The sequence below is a fragment of the Lates calcarifer genome, linkage group LG21 (genome assembly GCF_001640805.2).
Source record: "Lates calcarifer isolate ASB-BC8 linkage group LG21, TLL_Latcal_v3, whole genome shotgun sequence".
NCBI classification, from domain to species: domain Eukaryota; kingdom Metazoa; phylum Chordata; class Actinopteri; family Centropomidae; genus Lates; species Lates calcarifer.
The window spans coordinates 11,698,333-11,722,490 of NC_066853.1; the positions used below are offsets into that span (position 1 = coordinate 11,698,333).

A 24,158-nucleotide genomic window follows, 5' to 3' on the forward strand; every position below is an offset into this window, starting at 1 on the left:
TCTGAGGAGGCTGTTTCGGTATCAGCTGCCTAAATTGATGGGCTTACTGCCAAAATCAGCTTGTAGCAATAGTTAAGAGACAGCTACCCCACAAAAAAAATAAAATCAAGCATTTCACTGACAGCAGGTTTAACAAAGACCCAACAATTCCGCTGATTGTGCAAACCAAATATTCTTGGAGGTAAAAGAAAATGTGTGGGCAAGAAATCTGGCCAGAAAAATCTGAGTACTTGCAGACCCTTCAGAGGGCGTGTTACAAAATAACTGACTTTATTCAGTACAACAAAGATTCATTATGGATACTCATCTGCCATTTCATTTTAAATATGTGGCTGTTTAATTGAAACTGATAAAAAATATATTAGTTATTCCGTAGACACCTTTCTTACTGCTTTTAAAAAAAAACCTCTCCACTGGGCCAGAGAGACACAAAAAAGCAAACTGCTCCTTGACAAGACAAAAACGCTACTTCCATTTTCTGTAAATTATGATCTGACCTAAAACTGCAGCTCTAGACTAACCTCTAAACCAGCCCTTCCTGCCTTCTAACATCATGTCCTATTCAGACTCTCATCTCCAGACCAATGACGTATCTCCCTCTCTCCCCTGTTCTTCTTCTATCCTTCCCTGGACAGTGTGTGTGTATGTGTATGTGTGTGGTGGTGGAACGATGGGTACAGCTGCTGGCTGAGCCAATAATCCTGATGAGGCTGATTCCTCATGTATTGATTGAGCTGCTGGCTTTCTTCTACTTTGCTCTGAGAAGCTGTGCATCTGGACTGATTAGCTGCTGTAGGCCACCTCTCTCGCTATCACTCCATTTCTCCCAAAGCAAGGAATCGTCAGCTCAGACTGAAGTGCTTGTGTGTGTGTGTGTGTGTGTGTGTGTGTGCATTCATGAGTGCATGCATGTACAAAGGCAGGAACTAACGCAGAGCACTGGGAGCAATTAACTTCAGTGTTTTTGTCTGCTTTGCTACTGATCGCCTGATTCAGTCAATCTGCTGAAATATGAAAACAAAACAAACATGAACAATAAAACAAACCTCAGACCACATAAATCTTAATTGCCCACCTAATTACTGCACCAGTCATTCACTCAGACATTTAACTCAACAGGAGGAGGTAATGTTAGTATTCATCATGAAAAATCAAGCGCCAGAATTATTTGAACAGACGCCTGATTGTCACATCAGTGTGAAAATTTGGGAGGTATTTTGTTTGTTATGAGCAAACAATGAAACACGCTGCTTACGACCACTGCAAATGGTTTAAAGTAATATCAGGAAGTAATTATTATTTGTAGAAATTAAAAGTGACTCCTTGATAGAAACCAGATACAGGCTAAGTGTCAATATGGCTGATGTACTAATCTTAAGAGCAGTTCATCAGCACAGTCATAAATGCCAGTTTAAAAATCTACAGGAATATATGTGAGGTACAGAGGAAAACAACATTTCGAACAACCCTGTGACTCCACCTCAGAGGGAGACGAGCTCCATTATTTACAGTTCTCTGTCCCGAATCGTAATCAGAGTCTTGCACTCCACAGGCAGCTGACTACTGGGGTGCAATCTCCCCATAAGCATAAACACACCCATAAATCCAAACACTCAGTATTCAGGTATTCAAATTCCCTGAGACATATATACAAAAATTGCACTGGTAAACATACCACTGTGTATTTGTGTACGTCTCTGTGTGTATGTGTAAATGTGTAATGTCTAACTCCGAACTATCCTGATGAGTATAAAGATGCAGCAGTAACTAAGACTCAAACACAAACATGCTATAATCTGTCCTACAGGTCCACTTAGAGCAAAAACTGTACAAAAAGAATACATGCACATTCAAACTGGCTGCAATTACCACTGCCATGAAAACTAACGTTAACGCAAATATACTTGTGTGCAAAACCAAACACAATCTATTTTACATTCCTCTACAGCGCTTCTGTTCTGTATGACTTCAGTGAATTAGTATAAAATGATAGTATGGCCAGATAAGTGTGCAAGAATTGTGAAAACATGAAAAATCAATGCACTCATTTGTGACTTCTCTTATACATTTCATATAGAGATATTGTCTGCACTATCTACTGACCAAGGGAATTCTTCTGCTTGCCTTTAATAGGGAGACTGATCTCAACACGAGACAGAGGCGACCTAACGTTTGCCAAGATATAACTGCCCATACATATATTGATTAATGCTGTTTATGTATGTAACTCTCTCTTGAATAATTCACACCATCTTTTATAGAGTACCACATCCATCACACCTCCAGACCCACCCACAGACATCTCCAAACCCAAACTACAGCAGTACTATGTTGTGTGCTTTATTTAACGTGCGTCATTTCATTCAAGTGTCTGAAATCTGGCTGAGAAATGTATTTGTTGTGTAGTGCCCTCAAAAATTCTGCAGTAAGGCTCAACATAATAGCATGTTTTGGTTGACCACAATTCAACACAATGCAAAATGATGATGATGATGATTCAAGTGTTCCTGAAATGTGAATTTACCAGATTATCTGTTATTTGGGAGCAATGAATTAGTGAACGAGGGGTTGGTTTTTTAGACAGCCACAAACAGCCAACTAGTGCTTCTCTATCTCACGTCATAGGTTCTCAAACTAGAGCATAAAGCTTTAGATAAATAATTGATGACTGTATTATAACTGTAACATGTAATAATAACATAATAATGCACTGTGTGCAAAATTTGTAACAGTATTGATGTAAACAATGAGCAAAATACTGGAAAAACCACTCCACACTTACCCTTCCCATTCCAATAAGTGGTCTGAGTACACTCAGTAATAACATTAAGGAATAAATCTGTGACTGAGTTTGACAACGTTGAAGTCTGAGGTCAGCTTTATCTGATCTGCCGCTTGGCTGAAGCGGCGAGTTAACTGAGAACTGCTTGAATTTCGGGGTCAGTCATTTGTGTGGCATATTCAGGGTCATTTGCGTAGCACGTGGTGGGGCGGGCGGGTCATTTGCGTAGGGTGCTGGGACCTGCAGTTTAGTATGCAGGGAGGCAAGGGAGGGAGGGCATGTGACATCCACAGAGAGCCGGGACCCTCGCTGACCCCTGTCTATAATTCATCCCCTGGAATATGGGGCACATCAAACCTTGGTTCCTTCCCACCCAAAAAGAGAAGAGAGAACCTCTTCACTTTGTTGCACAGCACTCTGACCCCGTATTAAAGCGAGTAGCAAGAGAAACCCGGGAAACGTTGGCCATTAAATTTTCAGGGTTGTCCCAGGAGAGTGTTTCATGGATGGGAGAAGACTGAGGAAAGGCCCCATGCTGGCAGAAGGAGGGAGAGGTAGAGGTAGAGAGGGAGGGTGTGTGTGGGTATGTAGGTGTGCAGGGGTACTTTCAGAAATCCTTGTGCAAACAGGTAAGCACACATGCAAAAATCCTGGAAATATCCACAACTAAATGCAAAAATGAGAGAGAACAGAGTGGATAACCTGTGTGTGTGTGTTTGGGCAGAACAGTCGATAAATGAAACACTAATATAAAAGCTGGACCAGGCCCTAGGGGAGACACTACCCTCCCTCTATCCCTGTTGTCTCTGTTTTCTCTGTCTCTCTCTCTCCCTGCCTGTTAGCTGCAGGTATTCAGCTCCAATTCCGGAGGTTTCATTAGGAATGCAGATATCAAAGTGTGTGAGTGTGTGTCTGTGTCTGTGTGTGTGGGGGGGATAAAAGGGGGGTGTCGAATAAAACTTACCAGATGTTCTAATCCGCCTTTGATGTTCCCGGTGTCCCTGCAACACAACAACACATTTCCCCCACTGTAAATAAAGTGCCAACACAAAACGTCATTTAATAAAAAGAGCATTTTTGCAGACGCACACACACACACACACACACCAGGAACAAAAACATACACATACACATACACATACACACATGAGAGACAGAAGAACAAACTACTAGTTTGTGCATGTTAAGTGCATGTTATGAACATTTCTAAACTAATTTCAGATTTTTTAAACACATTTAACTGACCAACTGGCATTGGGGCTACAACTAAAACATTTATTTTATTACTAATTAATCTACCTATTACTTTACTGATCACTCAGTACACTGTTGGGTCTATAGAATGTCAGCAAATAGCAAAAATGCCAAGCACAAGTTTCTGGATACCAAGATAATATGTTAAAATGTCTTGTTGTGTCCGGCCAACAGTTTACTTTCATCAAAAATTGGGAAAACCAGAAATATGAAACCAGTGAATTTTTGCCATTTTGCGTAGAAAATTATGTAAAATGATTATCAAAATGGCTGCCGATTAATCCTCTGTCAACTTATTAATTAACTAATCAACTAAGCAACTGTCCTTATCATTAAACCCTGTTTCTGTTTCAGTTATCAAGTAAAAAGTATTGAAATGGTTGTGGTAGAAATTGAGCTTGATGACATCATGAAGGTTTTGGTTATTCAAAAAGAAAAAAAATAATGAGAGAAAGAAAAACATAATGAGGAATTATTATAGTTGTTAACCTTTCCGACCGATGTGCTGTGTGCGTGTGTTTGTTTACATCAACAACCAGATAGATGCGGACTAATATTGTCGCCACACTGCTGGCGACAACATTATAATAATAATTTCCAACTACAGAGAAAGAAGTGGAAGCTTATTATCTGTGAATTAATAAAAAATGTGCGTATGATTATCAGGGTAGCAACAGCAGAATGTAGAGCCGAGGAAGTGGAGGAGGAGGGGTGGGGGGGAGGGCAGTCGGTTTTAAAAAGAGCAAATTGGCAGTAAATAATAGATGCAATTTTGGCACATTTCAAATTTGCAGCAGTGGAAATCAAAAGATCAAGAGAACACAAACAGCCCCCGTCCCCGATCCCAGCACACGCTCCCCCACACCCACCCCTCCACCACCCAACTCTGGCCCCCATTACTGACAACTCCACCCTGGCCGTGGCGTTTCACTGTTTGTAAGTGTGTGTGTGTGCTTGTGCACCCTGAGAGGGGAGGAAGGCTTATCGACAGGCTTCAGTTGCTAATGCAGCCAGCAGCATCACAGTGTAAATCTACACCATCTCTAAAATTACATACTGTCTAATCCATCCCATCCTCCACCCCCCAACGTCCCTCCATTCCTCCATCCATCCATCCATCTATCCATCCATCAGGCCATACCCACAAACCTAAGCCATTCCCACGTCATCAACATTTCTAAATAATGGTATGAAGTAATGACAGAAATGCGAAATAGAAATATTAACAAAAGTAAGAAACAACTAGAGCAGAAGAAAAAAGTCATGAAGAAAGGATGTTTGCTTGTTTATTCTGTGCTCTGTCAGTGAGCCACATGCAGACAAGTCAACCACTTAAGGCAAACTTCATCTAGCTGTAATTACATTACATTCTGACAAACACCCCGCCACATTCATTATACATGACGGGCGCCCGGCAACCAGACAGCAAGACATTTGTTACCGTGGTGACAGTGTGTGTAATCCGCTAATGAAGCGCAATTAGTGAGAAACAATCTAACACAGGGGAGACGCAGCGCTCGATCCCTCCTCCTCCACTCGTTTCCCTTCACTTTTTTCTTCCTCCTCTCTCTCCTCGCGCTCCTTTTTCATAAACCACATCTTTTTTTCCCCCCGTCTTTTATTTTTGTGATTCAACCTTTATTACGCTCTTCACTTGCATTTAATCTCCCGCTCTTTCATCTGTTGTCCTGACTTCATCAAGGGCACGCTGTCCAGCACCAGGGCCAAAGGGATCGCTCTATCCATTAGACGCACACGACTGACACACACATACACACACACCATTTTACATCCTCATGTCTCTTTTCAAAACATCATATAATCTGCTGAGGTCTTCAGGGACAAAGCTTTCCTTTTCTCCTTATCTCTCTTCCCCTCCCTCCCCTCCGCACTCTGTGCCTTCAACGCAGAGGCAGCATCGATTTCTGAATTACGCCACAATATTAAATAATTAATATACTTGCCATGATTGATGTTTTGCATTAGGCCAATATTAGGTTATCAATCAAAATCCACTTGGTTTAATGTAATAATATTGAAAATGTGTCAGTGCCTGTTCATCCAATTTGTAGTGGAGGCAGGCCAGATAGTAATGGCGGTGTAGCACAAGGCCTCAGAGACACTGTGGCCTGCTTACTACAACCATAGGAGCACATTACAGCCCTGGCGCACAGCAGGAGGGAGGAAGGGAGGGGAAGTGATGGAAGGAGAGATGAAGTGAAGACACAGTAAGAGAGAATGAAGCAGACGGGCAGTGATTTTGTGATAGGCTGCGGCAGGCTTGGCATGTTGAAAGGCGTGACAGTCAGGTCATATACCTTAGTTTGTCCTCAATGCAGAAACTGAACTTGTGGCACATTAAAAAACTTACTTGGTGCTGTATACAGCGTGAATATTGATTTATTCATTCACAATTAAGGTAAGCTGAAATGCTATTTTTCCTACAGAATGATTATATGTTTTTAGCATTTTATAGCTCTGCTGTAGCTCAGGTGGGAGTGCAGGTTGGTAGAGTTGGTGGCTCAGTGGCTCCTCCTGTTTACATGATGAAGTATACTTGAGCGAGAAACTGAACCTCAAATCATTCTCCAAATGTAAGTTGCTTTGGATAGAAGTCTGCCAAATTTGACCATCTACCATCCACTTCAATCAGGAACAAGTCTGTACTTCAAGTCTTTTTGACAGTAGATATTCTTGCTTGTCACAGTAGAAGGTCTTACTAATAACGTGAACAACACTGTTCTCTTCAAGTGTCCCAGTAAATCATGGAGCAGGAACAGTAGGAGGACCCTAAAACTGAAGGAGTTAAATGTAATTCGGCCATCATTAAAGTCATTATTGACATCTATTCTATGTCCTGTCCCTATTATCCCACAGTTATAAAAATCAGGCAAGCATCTAGATATGCTGCACTTTATATACAGTATGATCTAAGAGTAACAAATAGCAGCATTATAGAGGATTATGGTCTTCAAAATTAACATCACGTTATAAAAATTATGACACATAATTAATGATGCAACTTTTGACCTTGAAACAGGATTATGTTTACGTAGACTCAAAGGTTGGATCCTTAAAGTTTTGCAAACTTGCAATATTCCATGCTCAGACCAGCTCTCTTTTTCTTCTGAAATAGCTACAAGCCAGAAAGACAGAGAGCCTGACAAGTGAACAGGGGGTGAGGGAGGGCAGAGACAGAGAGAGAGAGTGATGTACTGTTTTTTCCAGGAAATGGCAATTAGTTATCTGAGGTCAATTAAGTAAAACTGGACAAACAAGTGTGAGTGTTAAACTGAGCCCTGGCAAGGTCAATACTGACCAATTTAACATGGTTGCTGGATCCATCACACTGTCGGCACTTTCCTGCTCTCTCATTCCAGGTCTTTTTTTCCCCCCTCTCCCCTCTCCTTCTTTTATCCACTTCAATCGCATACTTTTCCTCTCGCCGTCTCTTCCGTGAATTCTTTCTGCCTCTATCACTCATGGTGCATGTTCTGTTTCACCGTGTCCGAGCCCTTTTTTCTGTGTCTTGCACCCTAACGAGGATCTTTAAGCTGTTGCCTCATCTTACCTCATCTACCTCCCTGTTTCTCTCCTCACCTGTCATTTTGCCCGCTCCCAATCGCACGCCTGCCTCTCTTTCTCTCCGCTCTCTCCCTCATCCCACCCCACCCCTCACCCTCCCGAACCCCTGCGCTCCTAGCTAGCAGACAATTAATTACAGAGCCAGCACCAGATGAGTTGTCATTTGTGGTCAAGTTTCTAATAATTGCATTAGGTCTTCAGGTTCCTCTAAGATGCCCTGCCCTTCTCTCCCTGACCCCCTCTCTTTTTCTTTTCCCTCCCTCTCTTTGCTTGAACACCCTCACCCCCCCACCCACCCCCACCCCCTGACACAGGCCGAGATGAATATCTTTAGTCAGTCAATGGAGGCGACAGAGGGACTTAAAATGCAGAGGCAGTCATTTGATTTCCAGCTGACAGAGCTGCCCATTAGCCCAGCACTCATCAGCCATGCATTACCTCTCAGGCCTGCCGTCCTCTGTGTGGAAGCTTTAACTCTTTCACTGTCCACTACTGACTCATGTTTACTACATAACACCAGGTATACTTCAACATGCTCCTGTCCCCTGGCCAATGACCCACATGAGTGACTGCAATGACTTAACTGTCCTTTACTGGCAATGCCAGTGTGTTACAGCAGACTTACTGGTGAATCAATATTATCTTCAAAGTTTCACTTTAGTGGCTGGTTTTTAACAGTTTTGTATTGAATCAGTTAAAAACAAAACATCAATGGCTGTTTGTCTCTATATAATGGAGTATAATGGAAAGGAATATACTACTGCATGTTTCACTGACCTGTGAAGTGAGAAATATTAAAATATTAGCACATTTTAACACCTGACTGCATGCTTTCTCAACCATATGCTTGAAATTTATCAACATAAATTGCAAAAGTATGCACCTGCAAATCTGACAGTCAAAGCAACAGGCTAACAAGTTTGACGAAATGTTCCTTTGTTAAACTAAGGCCTTTAATGAACAGTTATTTTTACAGATGATTAATCTGGCAATTATTTTCCAGGAGTCCAGAATTAAGCTGTGCTGGTCCACATATAGCTTTTTACTAGGGAAAGATTACAAGCCTATGACCATATTGTTAGTACTACTCCACGCTTTTTTTTCTTACAGCGTATCTATCTCTTATACTTGGCATAATAACATTTAGACCTTCAGCAGCCTCTCAGCCCTCGACCTGATATCAGTCACAGATAATGAGGAGAGGAGCAGAAAAGAGGAGCAGCAAAGGGAAGACAGGACACTGTAGCGCTGTGAAAGAGACATCATTCATAAGAGAGTGTGTATGTGTGTGTGTACGTAAACCCATTTGCCACAGTTGCATGCCTTGTCAAGCATGTCATTGAGCATTCATATGTTGTTTGATAGAATGGCAGGCATATTTATTAAAGAGTCGATGCGATGGGGACACCGGAGCAAGCACACACATACACATACACACACACCCACACACACACACACACACACACAATAAAGCACACAATACACTAACACACAGTCCACATCAGTGACATCTGCCTGTTTAACTAATAGAAGGCAAAAGCTTGATATTAAGCAGTTGAGGGAAGGGGACAGACACACACACACACACACTCAAACACACACACACAATAATACAGGGAGCTCAGCTTTCGTGCAGGCCTGATTGCCATCTCCATAGCTCCTTTTTAACAGGGCTGCCAATTGAAATTGAAATTGTATTCTTGTGTGTGTACTATCAGAGTTACCTCTCAGGGTTTTATGCAGCTAAGAGGACGGTTGGAGGGACACACACACACATACACACAGGAAGGGATAATGCAGGGGCAAGTCAGGGGCTGTCACTCTTCCATGCAGGACTCACAAGAGGGAACAAAACACAGACTTTTGCAGCTATGCTTTCTATGTAATTCAGCATGTGTATACACACACACACACACACACACACACACACACACACACACACACACACACACACACACACGCATACATTTGCGGGTACACAAGCTGCCCCCCTTCCCAGTGGAGTGGGCTCTACTTTAGCATAATCCCAAAATGGTAGAGAAAAGCAGTCCATTAAAAATGGGGCTAACAAATTCTGCACTTTATGTTTCTCTGAGGGAGGGTTAAGTGCAGTCAATAAAAAAGTCAGAAAAAGAAGAATAAGAAAGGAGAAAGCTGATTTATGTGTGGCCTTTCTGCTCTCTTTGATAAAACACACAGGCACGCACGCACGCGCACACACACACACACACACACACACCTGTTTGTATATAGCCCATATCTGGATGTGGGCACTTGAAATAGAGTGCTGGACATACTTGCAGAAATTTCTTAAAACTGCAAGATTTGTATTACTTGAACAGATGAGAGTGTATTTCATGATTACTTAACATCATCATCATTTAAAGTAAGAAACAGGAGTTTTGTCTCTCTGCAACAGAACATCATTTCATTAATGAGCACTTTTGTGGCTACTTTGATAGCAGTACTTCCAAACTAAATATACACAAAGACGAAACCTGACAATAACAAGGATTCTCATTGACTATAATAAAATGCATTGCCGCATCACTGCCAACTGAATCACTACAGTGAAAAACCAAAGTGGCGGCATGTCACACAACAATTAGGCTGATCATTAAAAGCATAATTCGAATTATTAACAATATGTGGTAAATGTGTCAGGACAACTGTGAACATGGAAAGTATGGATTATAGAGGAGAGCTAAACAGTTACAAATCAAATAGTTATATAACTTTGGCCTGAATATATCAGTGTTTGTTTGTAGTGGTGACAACTCTTGAAAACAGAAAACAACTGTCCCTGTGAAAGCCTTATGATTAGATTATTTTATCAAAAATCCACGAGGTATAAATCTGAATCTTCTTTAAATATGTTGCTAATCTCACTTTAAATATGGGGGAGAAAGAAAAATAAATCAAGCATCTGCAGGTCATGTTAAAGAACCATCTTTGATTCATTTTGGGCCAGGAAAATCTGAACCAACACATAGACACTCATACGGGTATTTAAACACACATAAAACATCACAGACCTAGCATGTCTCCCTACAGACTGCCCATATCTCCCTCTTCTCAGCCTCTACGCACCAACACACCAGTGCTGAAGGGAATTGAATCCCGGGGCCAAGTTTTAAAGAAAATTGACTTCTTTTTAGTGTGTTACATAGAGAGAGAGCGGGACAAAGACAGAGGGAGAGAAAGCAAAAGGGAGACATGGAGAGCAATCAATTTCCCCGTGGTTTCTTCAATAGCCGGCGGTCCTTTTCATACCTCCCAATTAGAACCTTTCCTAATCAGAGAAATACCTCTCCATTATTGAGACGGAAACAATGACGCTCCCCAACATTTCTGCCTGCTCCAAAACTGACTGTAGATTGCAGTACTGGTACACAAAGAATAAAGCACCGGGCTATACAGCAGGGGGGGGGACGCTTGTGTTAAAATCACATGTGGAAATCTTTTGGCTCTCCTCACGGCCCCAGAAAAACTGATGGGGAACAATGGCAGCCCGGCACAGCATCTGTCATGGCACAATATAAAAAGATGATCTTGGCACAGAATGGACAAAAAAAAAAAAAAAGAAAAAGAACGAGAGAGAGAGAGAGAGAGAGAGAGAGAGAGAGAGAGAGAGAGAGGGAGGAAGACGGGGGAATGGAGGGGAGGGGAAGGGGAGGGCCGGGCGAGAGGTAATTCATTTGCAAATCAGGCCCTGGCGCTCAGGTCTATTTCAAGCTGCCAGTGGGTGCCAGGAGTTAACAAGGTAATCAGTTTCAATCCTGCCCTTCAATTGTACATCACACCCTCATCCAGAGAATACCCAGGCCTTTCTATAGGGGCAGAAGGGGGAAATAGCAATCTGGCTGCCGGCTGGCTGCACACACAACACACACACACACCTGAAGACAAGTGTGTACACATATACAGGCACTCATGTATTTGCACAGACAGACAGATTATTAACAGCCATGTATCCATAACTTGTTCTTACATGCAACCGTACCTAGACAACAATTTAGTTGGTTAATCACTTAAGTTGTTTAATCATGTAAAATGGTCACATATTTGCTGGTTCCAGCCCATTAAACATGAGGATTTACTGATTTTCTGTGTTTTATATGATTTTAAATTTAAGTTTGGGACTGTTACTTGGACAAAACAAGTCATTTAAAGACTCTCAAAAAGAGGCCAAAGTCAGTGCATTTTTGACACTGATTGATCAAAAAAAATAACTGACAGATGAAATGAATGAAAACGATCCTTAGTTGTACCATAACCAGCAGAAGTGCTGTTTTTCTTTTTCAGTTGTTCACTGCAAATGTGAATCTATCTCTGAGTATTTGCTTTTTTATCTCTTCATGTGTCGATGCCATACCTGTATTTTAAATTGCTGCTGAACTTACTGGGAAAAAAACTGAAAATATGCACTTTTTTTCAAGCTATTCTGTTCTTATTTTTTACAAAGGGCATGATTTTTAGGGGACTTCAAGTTCAGTTAATTGGATATTAAAAGTCTTCATACTCCAAAAACTCCCCTTACTCACCATGAGCCTCACTGTTACCATGTGAGAAAGAAGCAGCGAAAACAATGCTGTTCTGAACCTAAAAGTGGTAACATGCAAAACGGTAGAAAGAAAACAGACAGCTAAACCTGTTCTAATCCTTTCTTCTTCTCTCTGTATCCCTCTCTTTAGCCTGTGTCAGCTGTAACCGGCTGGCCGAGAGGCAGTTAGCACCCGTTAGTCCCTCATCTGCATAATCAATATGACAACCTTATTTTTCTGATGCAAACAGGATTTTGCTGCTGAGCTGTGTTTGTTGATGTGTGTGTGTGTGTGTGTGTGTGTGTGTGTGTGTGTGTGTGTGCCCAGTCTGCTTCTGGCCAGCTTCAGTCATGGCCCTCTTTAGCCTTAATTAGATTAGGTGCGATTATCCCGGCTCTACCTTACAAGTGTACAGGCGGGATAAAGTGGCCACAAAGGCCAGCCTGTCACTGGGACTGGGCTCTGGTCTGCAGGTTATCAGGGTCCGGGGAGACACACCGCATACATTGTTATTCATATCATCTACACACCGTTTTCTACACTGCCTTTTTCACTTCTCTTCGTGCACTGATCCCCCCCACCCCACCCCCCTCCATGTCTGTGGTGTCAAACTGGCGTAATCACTGGCCAGGGTAAGTCTCTCTTTTTTCTCTCTTTCTGTCTGTCCGTCAGAAGACAAAACAACATGGCCCCAAGCGCTCTGCAGTCTGGCCTACAGGGAGAGATATCAGGACTGTGTGTATGTATGTGTGTGTGTGTGTGTGTGTGTGTGTGTGTGTGTGTGTGTGTGTGTGTGTGTGTGTGTGTGTGTGTGTGTGCGTGCGCACGTCTGTAGACTTCAAGGAAAAGTGGTACAAAGAAAAGTTAACCCAAGACTCACACTAATACAAATAACTGAACGAACACAGCCAAGAATAACATGCACACACAGGTGCCTGGGACAGAGCGGTTGACACCTTGCAAACAAAATCCTACTCTGAAGACCTGGATCTAATCCCTTCAACTCAACAAAAGTGTTGGTTGTCCAACCTCAACACTTTTTTTGGTCCCCACCAACAACACTGTCACTGAAAGTTGCTTTGAATGTCTTGTTAGATTTGTAATCTTGTTTACTTATTCAGTTCTGGACTATTTTGTTTAGGTAATTTTCTTGTCATGTCTTTTTGTGTTTAGATATATTTAACATTTGAGAAGCTTTTTTTAGCTAAATGAGCAAAAGGAGTTTTTCTAGATAAAAAGTACTACTCAGTGCTCATACACACTATATATCACAGATGCCAACATACAGTATGATCACATAGACTTGTCTCCTCTCAAACACGCACTCAGCATACAGTAATTGTGCCATATGTATACCTGCAAGAACATGCATGCCATAACATTGGCTCCAAAAGCATTATTCATTCTGATTAATATGTGTTGGAAAATTTAATGAGACAATTTGTTTTCTTTTTCATTTTCTACCATTTACCCTAAAAACATTTTCCACACAGAACTCAGCACTGACAGATTTCAGTCGGTCTGCGTGGATGAATGTGCACATGGAGAGAAAGAAGTGAATTATTTCACTCTGCTGATTAGACAGCGGTGCCCACGATATGTATACACAACTGAATATACTTTCCATGCCGTCACATGTGGGCACAGAAAGCGGCAGAAATAGAGAGGCAGGGGCATGTTAAAGAAAAGGAGAGAAAGAAACAACAGAGAGGCTGAATGATAGAAAGATACTGAGAGAAAAGAATGAAAACCCGTAGGTGCATGGCATGACTGAGACTTAGAGACCGGAAACAAAATAAATGAGTAGGTGGTGGCACATAAACTGTGTCTTATGTCTTTTTGCATATCTATTCCCAAAACCAAATGTGTCTTAAGAACTCACTGATCTGAACTGAACAGTGGCATCATCATGACGCTTCATCAGGTTTTTACTCTACATGTATTTGAGCTAGAGCTGGCACTAGTGCAATGCTCCACTTTATGTTATGTACTACAAAACTTTCTTATCCAAATTAATGATTCTAAACAAAATTAAAATAAATATTAAAAAATAACAACAAAAACAACTTACATTTTTGTACATAAAAGAGGTCAGTCTCACAGTGCAGCACGGTACTTTTCTTTAAAAAATTTGATTCTTTATGTCTTATGCTGATATTTGCCACACTGTGGCCTGTCGTTTTATTCTGAGACTTTAACCATATTAACCAACCCTAAGTAGAGCTGACATACCATACAAAAAACCCACTGCATTTGCCCTACTGGCAAAAAGTGGACAGCAGAAAAGAGTCAGCAGTGTTAAAGAGTGAGTGTGTGTACGTATGAGTGTGTGCCAGGGAGAATGAGTGAGACACAAGGTAAAATAACTCTATTAGAGAACCGCAGGGACTAGGCTGGCGAGAGAGCGAGACGGAGCACATGAGAGTGAAGGAGAGCAAGAGTGAGTGAGACATTAGTACAAATGAATTAAACATCGGCCAAGAGATCTAAACTTCTGCTGAAAAAGTGGCAGACTAAATGGGTAGGAGATGGAAGGAGGAAAGGAGGGAAAGAGGGAAGGAAGGAAGGAAGGAGGGAGGGAGGGAGGAGGGGGGGTTCATAGCGTCATAACTTTCCCGTGGCTACTCAACATTCAATATGAGCTGCGTGAGACCGCCAACTCTTACTGGTGACACAAATAAGTGCTTCAGTCATCACAATCAAACATAAACAGGTGTGTGTGATTGGTAACTGCGCTCATAACTCTATTGTTTCAGCTCATTTCTGCACGAAAGGATATACTGTGAAAATGGCTGCCGATTTGAAACCTCCAGAATGATTATCATATGCTCCTCTCAGGCAATATTTACTTCCACAACTGAGTCATGGTACTTAACTGTACATCTGGAATGCTGTTTACCCAGTCTGAAGGAGGTATTCTTGTAATGATCAATGCCATTAGGCAAGACCGGCTGAGTTGTATTTCTGTCTCAGAGCAGCAGAGGTCAAATGCATGACGAAAGGTGCTCTCTGCTAACTGAAAACTCTCCTCTGCTCTTCTCCCTGTCTGTCTGTCTCTCTCTTCTTTATTTTACTTTGTCTGCTGTCTTTAAAACTAAAAAGAACATCTCTTTCTCTATAATGTATTCTCACTCTCAGCCTTTCTCATAAAGACTTCAGTCAACACCTTTCCTTGCCCCTGGTGCAGATGAATAAGCACTGGAGTCTGGAGAAAATTAAACATTAACGGTGTGTCTCTTTTACACATCATTCTCCATAACAATCTTCTCTTTTAGCTCCCCTCCCTGCCTTCAACACCACTCTGCTTCCTCCAAACCAAACTACCCAGCTTTTCCAGTGAGAGGGGAAAAATACTGAGGGCAGAAAAACATATTTTGTCGACAAGCACATTTACATAACCCTCCTAAATCGGAGCTGGCCTGTCATGTTTGCTGCTCATAACCTGCTGCTTATAATCCTTCCTGCATCCTCTTCTGATCCATAAAGCGGAGCAGCCAGCCACTTCAACAGCAGCTAGGACTGCCATCAGTAGCTTCTTGCTAAGACAGGGCCGTAAAGAGAGGAGAGGAGAGAAGAGGGGGAAAGGAGAGGAGGGGAAGAGAGGAGAGGAGAGGAGGGGAAGAGAGGAGAGGAGAGAATAAAAGAGAGGAACAGGGTAATTGGATTGGGGGGGATCTTCTATTTGGCCGGGTCTGGTCTCTGTCATCACGCTCCAGGCCTGGCTTCTCTCAGTGCCTACAGCAGCTCTCAAACACATCAACACACACACACACACACACAAACTCTAAATGTGTTACAGCACTGAATCGCTACCCAGTTTAGGAGGCAGACTGTCCTGTGCACCACAAAACCCTGCAGAGCATTTTCTGTGTTTTTTTTTCATGTGTTTGAGTGTTTGCATACTCCTTTAACAACTCACTAAATGGTTAAACAGATTACAGAGCGCACTAAGTGGATTGTCACAGCTCTCTATCGCTCACTCAGGGTGTCTCTCCTGCGATTAAAAGTGGCCAGGTTTCTCTTTCTCTCTCTCTCCCCCTCCACACACACACAAATTTGCACACAGAACAGAGACGGGGGTTCATTGTCAGGCATAGACAGCATTTCATACAGTAACTGAAAAAAGCTGTCTGTGATTCTTTTCATCTTATCTTAATAAATGCTCAAATATGTCAGTGTGAATTAATAATATATTCTAAAAAATATAAATACATAAAATACATCCAAATAGACATTTAGAGTTTCCTTATAAGGGCTAATCCCTTTCTGAACTAACAAAACTAAAGGTCTGGGTCTGTTATTTAATCTCCTGACACTGTAACAAACCTTTCTAAAGATAAATCTAACCTAGCAAACATGCATTATAATCCAGATTATGTGTCAGATTCTGTCTGTGTTTCTCCACTTGCATGGATTTTCCATTCTCAAGTCAGCCTTTTATCATTCAGGGTGTAATTAGGATATTTTCAACGGCTGAGGTTGTTGGCCTTTCTCTCCACTTAGTCCTCTATTATTTTTACATGTCTTGCTAATAAATAAGTAAATACAAGCCTAATCAAAAAAACAACACAGCAGACATTCACAGAGACAACCAGAAAAAACTTTCTGATTCCAAGTCCATTCTGCTGTACGTCTGGGCCGTAAGAACCACTAGAAGTCACCTATAGTGACTGGCAGACTGGTCAGTCCGAACAACCCTTTCAGTTGTTTGAAAGAGTGCTGAAATATACAGGTAAGCAAAACATATAGGGGTTGACAGCAACTTAATAATGATCATACAGTTATATGAGAAACCCAGTTTTTCTTGCCTTCAAGACAGGTTTGGAGCAGGGTCATGGAGTCAGACCAGATGACAGATATTAACCTATTCAGACCAGTGGCAAAAGCAGATTTGTAGTGCATCACTGTATAGGACTTAACAAGGTGTGTGTGTGTGTGTGTGTGGTGTGTGTGTGTGTGTGTGTGTACATAAATGTCAGTCTAGTGAAGATTGAGTTTATATGGCCAGGCTGTTTTCTATCCAATCTATGCTCATTATCTGCGTAGAAAAGAAAAGCAGCTAATGATTACATACAGCCATGGGCCAAGAAAACACTGCAGCTGCACCACTCTGTGTGTGCATGTGTTTGTCTATGGGGACCTGTGTGTGTGTGTGTGTGTGTGTGCTGTCCACCCTTTGCATGTAGGCATCACTTCTATTTCACCCACCCTAAACCAACCACCCAGCCCCCACCTTAACTATACAGACACACACACACACACACCTACTCCTCTTTAGCTTCGCCCATGTCTCGTCTTGCTCCTGGCCACTGGGCTACCCCCCTTGATGCGCACACAAATAAAACACACACTTACAGCTCATTGATTTAAGTCAATGTGAGTGTATCCTAACCTTCCGAGGACGGTGTTTGAAGTCTCTCTTACCTCCCCAGACCCGCTCCCAGAGCCAGACACAGCCTAGAGTCCTGCAAGAGTGCAGACAAACGCACACACATGCACACACCAGCAGCAGCCAGTGGTCCCATCCACACCACCCATACACACACTCCCAACAGGCAGAGAAGATGCCGCAGGCGGGGGCTACATACGCGTAAGCACACACACAAACACACTTACTTTCTCTGTGTATTACCAACACTAATGAGCTGATAGATGTTCAACAGAGGCAAAGAAGCAGACAATCATTTCCTCAGAGTGAGGCAAGGAGGGAGAGAAAATCAACAGTAGTGAGTGCGAATGTGTGTGTGCTTGTGTCTAGGGTCTTGTTTTATTTTCTCTCTGCCTCACAGCATCTAGGCTTCCAGAGGTTAAGGCTGAGCGATGGAGCACAGCTAGCCAAACTGAGGCCTGCGGGTCCTGCCAGGACCCCTGTGGTGAGGCTGGGTTCTGTTTAGCTGGTCAGGGGAAAACACAGTAATGAGAGGAATTACTAAACAATCACATTCACAAAAGGAGATTGGAATGGGCGTGTTGGTGGGAATGGCTTTTCAGATAAAAATGTCAGGAAAACATGCTTTGCACTAAAGACTTAAAAAAAGGAACTAGATGCTGTTGAAACTCTGCCCCTCACTAGCAGAAAGAAACTCCTAAATGATTCTTTCATGGACAAAGACATAAAAAAATGGTTTAATGAAAGGTAGGCAGTCATTTCATTTCTTTAACCCTAAGCTCATTATAAAAACTTCAGTTTTACATGCACAGGGAAAAGACGGCTCTCTGCTGCCATGAGAGGTCTCCACTATGCTCTCTGTGCCTCCGCTGCCCAGCCTCTGCCCATTTCTCACTCAAATGACATGAAATTGAGTCAGATGGGCCAACACTCCTCTCGTGACCCAGCACAGACAAGGAGTTCAGCCTAATTGGACAGACCTCTCTGATTGAGGATGTGGAGTTAGGCAGCCAGCCCACGTTCTTCCACTACCTCGGCGATTGGTTACGGAGGAAAGCAAAGAGGTCGACACCACCCAAAGGAAAGGGTGAGGACTTCTCTTGAAAGCAGACAAATTCTTTGACGAAGGAGTCGAATCTGAGGAGGGTTACGGACATGGAGAGGGAAGGGAAAGTGTGTGAAAGTGTTAGAAATTGTATGAGCAAACCCAAAAGAAATCTGGGCCCTGACTGTATTTTATCCATACCCATCCATACTAAATTCCTTCAAGCCTGATCAAAGCCTGAACCACTGTAGCACTTAATGATGCCAAAACCTTTTAAAAACACTGACTTGTAATTAGCAGCAAGATATTTTTAAAAGCCTGTAAGAAAGAGCCATCTGTTAACTCTAGATTCTATATTTCTGCTCATTAATTAAAGGTGGGAATTGGGTCGGAACATCAGGTGAAGACTGATGTTACATCCAAATTATACTTCTGTCAGTCATTTCGCCTGAGGGCACATGAGTACTTGTTAACACAACACATTGTTTGTTTCACCTGCTCTGATTTAGGGAAATCGGGAAAAACACATACAAATAAGGTTAAGAAAAATAAACATTAAGGAATTACCATAAGGAAAACCATAACCATGGGAAATACTTATCTGATTTAGGTTTTTTCTGCACTTCACATGAGGTTAACTGATGATAGATAAATAAAAAAAAAAAAATAATCATGGGATTAGACCCACCCACATGGTTATGTTTAGTGGGAAATTATATTCACACATCAGGCCAATCTTCATTATATCTATTGTCAAAATAACCAACTGTGCGCCTGCGTCTCTCAACACCATGTCAAAATATATCCTTGAACCTGAAAGATAAATGGTTGAAGCATCCCAAACCAACTATAAAAAAGTAAAAAAAAAAAAAAAACATCAGCTTCAAGATCATCAAGTCTTGTATATATATATAATTAGTGATGTTAAAGTTTAAATAAGCACATATGGAGCATGACCGGTGGTGTTGATGAAGAGGTACTTGAGCACATTGGATTGGATTGGGCTATGGGGGTACATCAGACAAAAAAAGGTTGAGAAGCCCTGGTATATTATATCAGTGCTAACAATGCACATTACACAAGTAAACCCTCAATGAAGAGAAAAACACAAATACACAAACAGTTTTAGGCTGGTTAAATACTTGAAGGAAACTCTTATATTCTCTCTGTAAATACGGAGCCAGAGGATTACACAGAGCAAACCTGACCTACTGACCCTGTACACTAGTCTGGGTAAACACAGGTGCACGCGTGCGCCACACACACCACACACACACACACACACACACCACACACACACACACACACACACACCACCCATAATCACCCACTTACCCTTTGCCACTGGTGAAAGGCAACAAGATCTCTTAACAACAGCTCGTCTTTTTCAATAAATTTTGCATGAAAACATGCCGCTGGAGCACCAAGTTGCCTGCTGTCATACTAGAGGAGTGTTAAATGTTTAATGACGACAACACCACACACGCACGCGCGCACACACACAGAGTCAGTGTCAGGGTGCCGCTCTGAGGGGCCCCTCTTTCATCCTGACAGACACTATAAAGCTCCTCAGCCTCTTCTCCACCCCGCCCCGCCATCAACATTGCACCGCTTCGCTCCTCTCCCACCACCCAGCGAGGAAACCTGGATGTAAATGAGGTTGGAGTGTTACAGCGTGTGTATGTGTGCGTGTTTGTGTGTATGTGGTGAGGATCAGGGGCTTCCAATAGAGACCCTACCCCCCATTAACATTAAGAGCAGAAGAAGGAGAACGGAAGAGACTGAAGGAAAAAGAAGTGGCTTGTCATAGACAGGATATGCTGCAGAAAGCCCTGTTTTACATATTCCTGAAACATCTCACTGCTTCTGCCTTTCTTCTACTGAAGGAGAACTTGTTAGGCGCCTAAACCCCTGTGGGAGCACTGGAGGAAAAACAAGAACATCCATGTCAGGCAAGTTTTGGACAGTGATAACATAATATCAAGGTCCACAGACAGACCAACTTAATTAGAATGTAGTAAGTGTGTGGGTAGAGTCAATTAAGGTCAAAATAAAATGGAAAAACTAACTTATTATTACATTACCAAATCACTTCATGCCAGATATATGTGTCGGTTTAAAATTAAATGGAACTTTGTGTATTTTTATGCAACTAGTCACATTACTTTGACTTCCTGGAGAATTTTATGTTCAGTAGTTACTTTTCCAATGAATGTAAATTTGCAAGAACCAAAACCATTTCTGAACAGTCCATCCCCTCCACCCACTGCTTTTCTTTCTTGTTAAACTGTGAATTACAGAAGTGTCATTTATCTGTGACTTGAGGTAACAGAAAATCTGCATGCTATTACTGTTCATGCAAAATTCTTTTTTGTTTTTCTAATCAAAAACAGCAAATACATGTATACATATATGTATACGTATATGTGACCTGTAATGATGGCAGGTCAGCACCATGTTTTAGTTAAAATTATTCCAACATCATACCGGCACAGGTTTAAGTAATTTGGAAGGCAACATAGAGGGATAGACAGTGTGAAATATAATAATGCTGCCACAGGTGGAAATACATACACACACCAGCACAAATCAACAAACTTACTACATATATGAGCACACACACCTGCACACAGACAAGCTAAAGCGGGGTCAGAGATAAAAGAAGAGATTCTTATCGATGCTAAAGGATATTGAAGCCTTAATAAGAAAATAGATATAGTCTGCTGGCCTTACATTTCACTGTTAGCTTTATTTGTTTTCCTGATACAGATCTAAGAAAGGGAAAATGTAATAGCTTCAAATAAATGGAGCATTTTCCTTTAAAAGCAAATTTCCATGTTCTGCTCACAAAGAGAAATCTTGAGCCCTAAGGTCTTTGATGATGACCAACAAAGCCACCAGAGGGATGAAAAAACTAGAGCTGAATATATGGAAACTGAATTAAAGGATGAGGCTTTCTGTTATCAACAAATCTGTTCTATCTTCCCTGCTAACAAATATACCAAAACTGTGAATCATTATGTAAAAGACCAATTTACATTTACAAATTGTGTATAATTCTAAATAAACAAGAAGCTTGACTAATATGTAAATGCATAATCCTTATTTCTAGTCATGCACATGTTTTCGTCAGTTATTTCTATGAATAGCGCTTGCTAAATACATAAAATGAGTTGTGTCTCAGTTAAGATTCACTGTCAAAGATACATTTTCTCAATAATTAGCATTTACTTCACTTAATGAGATGCAGCAAACACAATTTCTAGAAAAAGTTGTTCAAGTTCTGTGACAGTTTGGCAGTAGGGCACAAGTAAAGGTTTTTTTTATTTTTTAATAATGTTAAATATACTGCGTTTTTGTTTCTTGTGGCCATTGCTACAGAGATGAGTTTCATCATCTGATTGCAATGTTGCATCATGAATACATCTGAGGAATGAAGATCCCTTTCAGTCAGATCAAACAGTTGCAAAATCATAAATTGCCATTTGGCTATTACTGCATATTTCTGTTCTGAGAAAACACTTTGAGGTGGTATTTTCTAGGCTTTCCATTGGATTTACTGATTTCTCCCTGACAAGTTTATGTGTGGTCAAAACTTTCTTTTAACATGATTTTAGTATTCCTTTGTTTGAAGAGCCAAATAGCTGCTCAATCAATACCTGAATTGACACATTTGAATCAATGTACTTAATTGTAAAGTTATCTGTTGAATAACTTGGGCCAAAACAGCACAGACTACACATTTAGATATAGTTTACCTGGAGGACTAAAGTCTCTTAAATTGATGTGTAGCACAACGGCTGGTCTGCATCACTCCTGGGATCCATAGTTTGATACACACATCTGCGCCATTCAATATGACAGACAACAACTGGGTACCAGTCATATTAGAGTGGCCTCCAATCACATTAGAGCATGGAGCGCTGGGGGAGGGAGAGCGGGTGCTATTCTGGTTGAGGCAAAGAGACACCTCTAAGGTGGTTAGAACTGTACTGGAGTGCACCACCACTAAAAGATGCACATCAGTGAACCTGTTCCTAGTGTGTATTACAGCCTTTTGAAGACATAAGCTTCCAAGCGAAGATGTCATTTGCCAACTTTTCTCACCTTTATAAGGAGCTTTCATTTATTGCTTTTTTCCCTGGCCTGAGCACCAGCGGCTTTGGAGATGCATAAGATCTTGTTACGTTTCTAGACTTATTGCAGCTGGGTCCAGGGGGTGAAAAGCAGAGTTAAAGACATCGTCATCATCTGGTGACCAAAACATTCTCTAAAAACTGGACCTGTGCAGCACTCCTACCTCCCATCTATTCTTATATCAACATGACATCTTCTCTTGCAAGAGGGAATTATATCACATTACAAGTCCAGTGGAGCCCAGTGCTTGATTGCAGCGGGAAACAGAGGAAGAAAGGGGCTGATGGATTGATGGATGGAAGGATTGAGTGATGGATGGACAGATAGAGGAGCAGAGACTGAGCCCCATATTTAAGCCAGTATTATAATGACAAAAACATTCTGTTCTCCTGTGGAGGCAGCGGTTTAGATTGAGCTGGGCCGGCCCAACACTTGTTTGGTGTGTTTGTGTCAACCTGTGCGTTTACGCTTTCATGTACCCAGCCATTCATCACTTACCCCTTTTTGTCTCCCTTGTCTTTACTCTTGTCCTTCTCTCTGTCTCTTCCTCTGTCCCTCTCTTTCTCCCTGTCCCGGTCGCGGCCCTTTCGCCGGCTCCGGTCCCGCTCTCTGCTGCGGCTGCGGCTCCTTCGACGACTGTGGCTGCGGCTCCTTTTGCGGCTGTGGCTTCCTCGCCGGCTGCGGCTGCCACTCCTGCTGCGAGACCGTCTGTGGCGAGAATGAGACCTGAAAGACATGAAATGTGATAAGAAATACAATTACAGCTAATAAACCCCTGATAATAGAACACACTTTGTTTTCTTTTTTCCACAATGAACAAGTATTACAAGTCTCATAATTAACCTTTTTGTTACATCTACTGTCTCCTTTTCCATAGTGTCTGCTACAGTTAATGACTGTATTTCCCAGAATGCCTTTTAATCACCAAGAAAATGTATCTGAGAATGTTTCATGTAGCTGTCAGTTTTACATGTGTGTAGCAACAGAGATAGGAATAGTAGGAGCAATAAATGAAGTTCTCACTGAGGAAAACACATCTTGTGGATGCATTGCGGTACAGGTACCTCACTTCATTGCTTGTGAAGAAAATCTATGTCTCTTCTACAATGGATTTCTCCCTGTATGACTACAGGATTGCACCGTAAAATAGTCACAATGTACAAGAACAAGCTAATGTTAGTGTGTCCAACATTTACTTCTTTCTTTACGCCACCCTGTACCTTTTTATGGCCGCCTAAATCTGCTGAAAATTGTTTTCTGCTTTCAACATATTAAAATTTTTGTTCATACACAAATGGCAGGTATTTATTGTATGTAATATTATGTCAACAGGATTTGGACACCTGAGTTAATGGATAGATCTGGAATCAAAACCAGCTGATATCAAGTTGGTTTCCTGATGCAAGACCAACTTCACTAAGA

The 24,158-nt window shown here is 41.7% G+C and overlaps 1 protein-coding gene across 4 annotated transcripts in view; it reads right to left on the reverse strand.

Annotated features, from left to right (window-relative positions):
* rsrc1 (arginine/serine-rich coiled-coil 1) overlaps window positions 1-24,158 on the reverse strand; it is a 111,173-nt gene that overhangs the window by 66,433 nt on the left and 20,582 nt on the right. For all 4 annotated transcript variants that reach the window (XM_018693976.2, XM_018693979.2, XM_018693975.2 and 1 more), the window contains exons 4-5: window positions 23,235-23,462; window positions 3,747-3,783 (exon numbers count right to left, since the gene is read on the reverse strand). In XM_018693976.2, coding sequence (XP_018549492.1) covers window positions 3,747-3,783; window positions 23,235-23,462 — 265 coding nt within the window. The remainder of the gene's footprint in view (window positions 1-3,746; window positions 3,784-23,234; window positions 23,463-24,158) is intronic.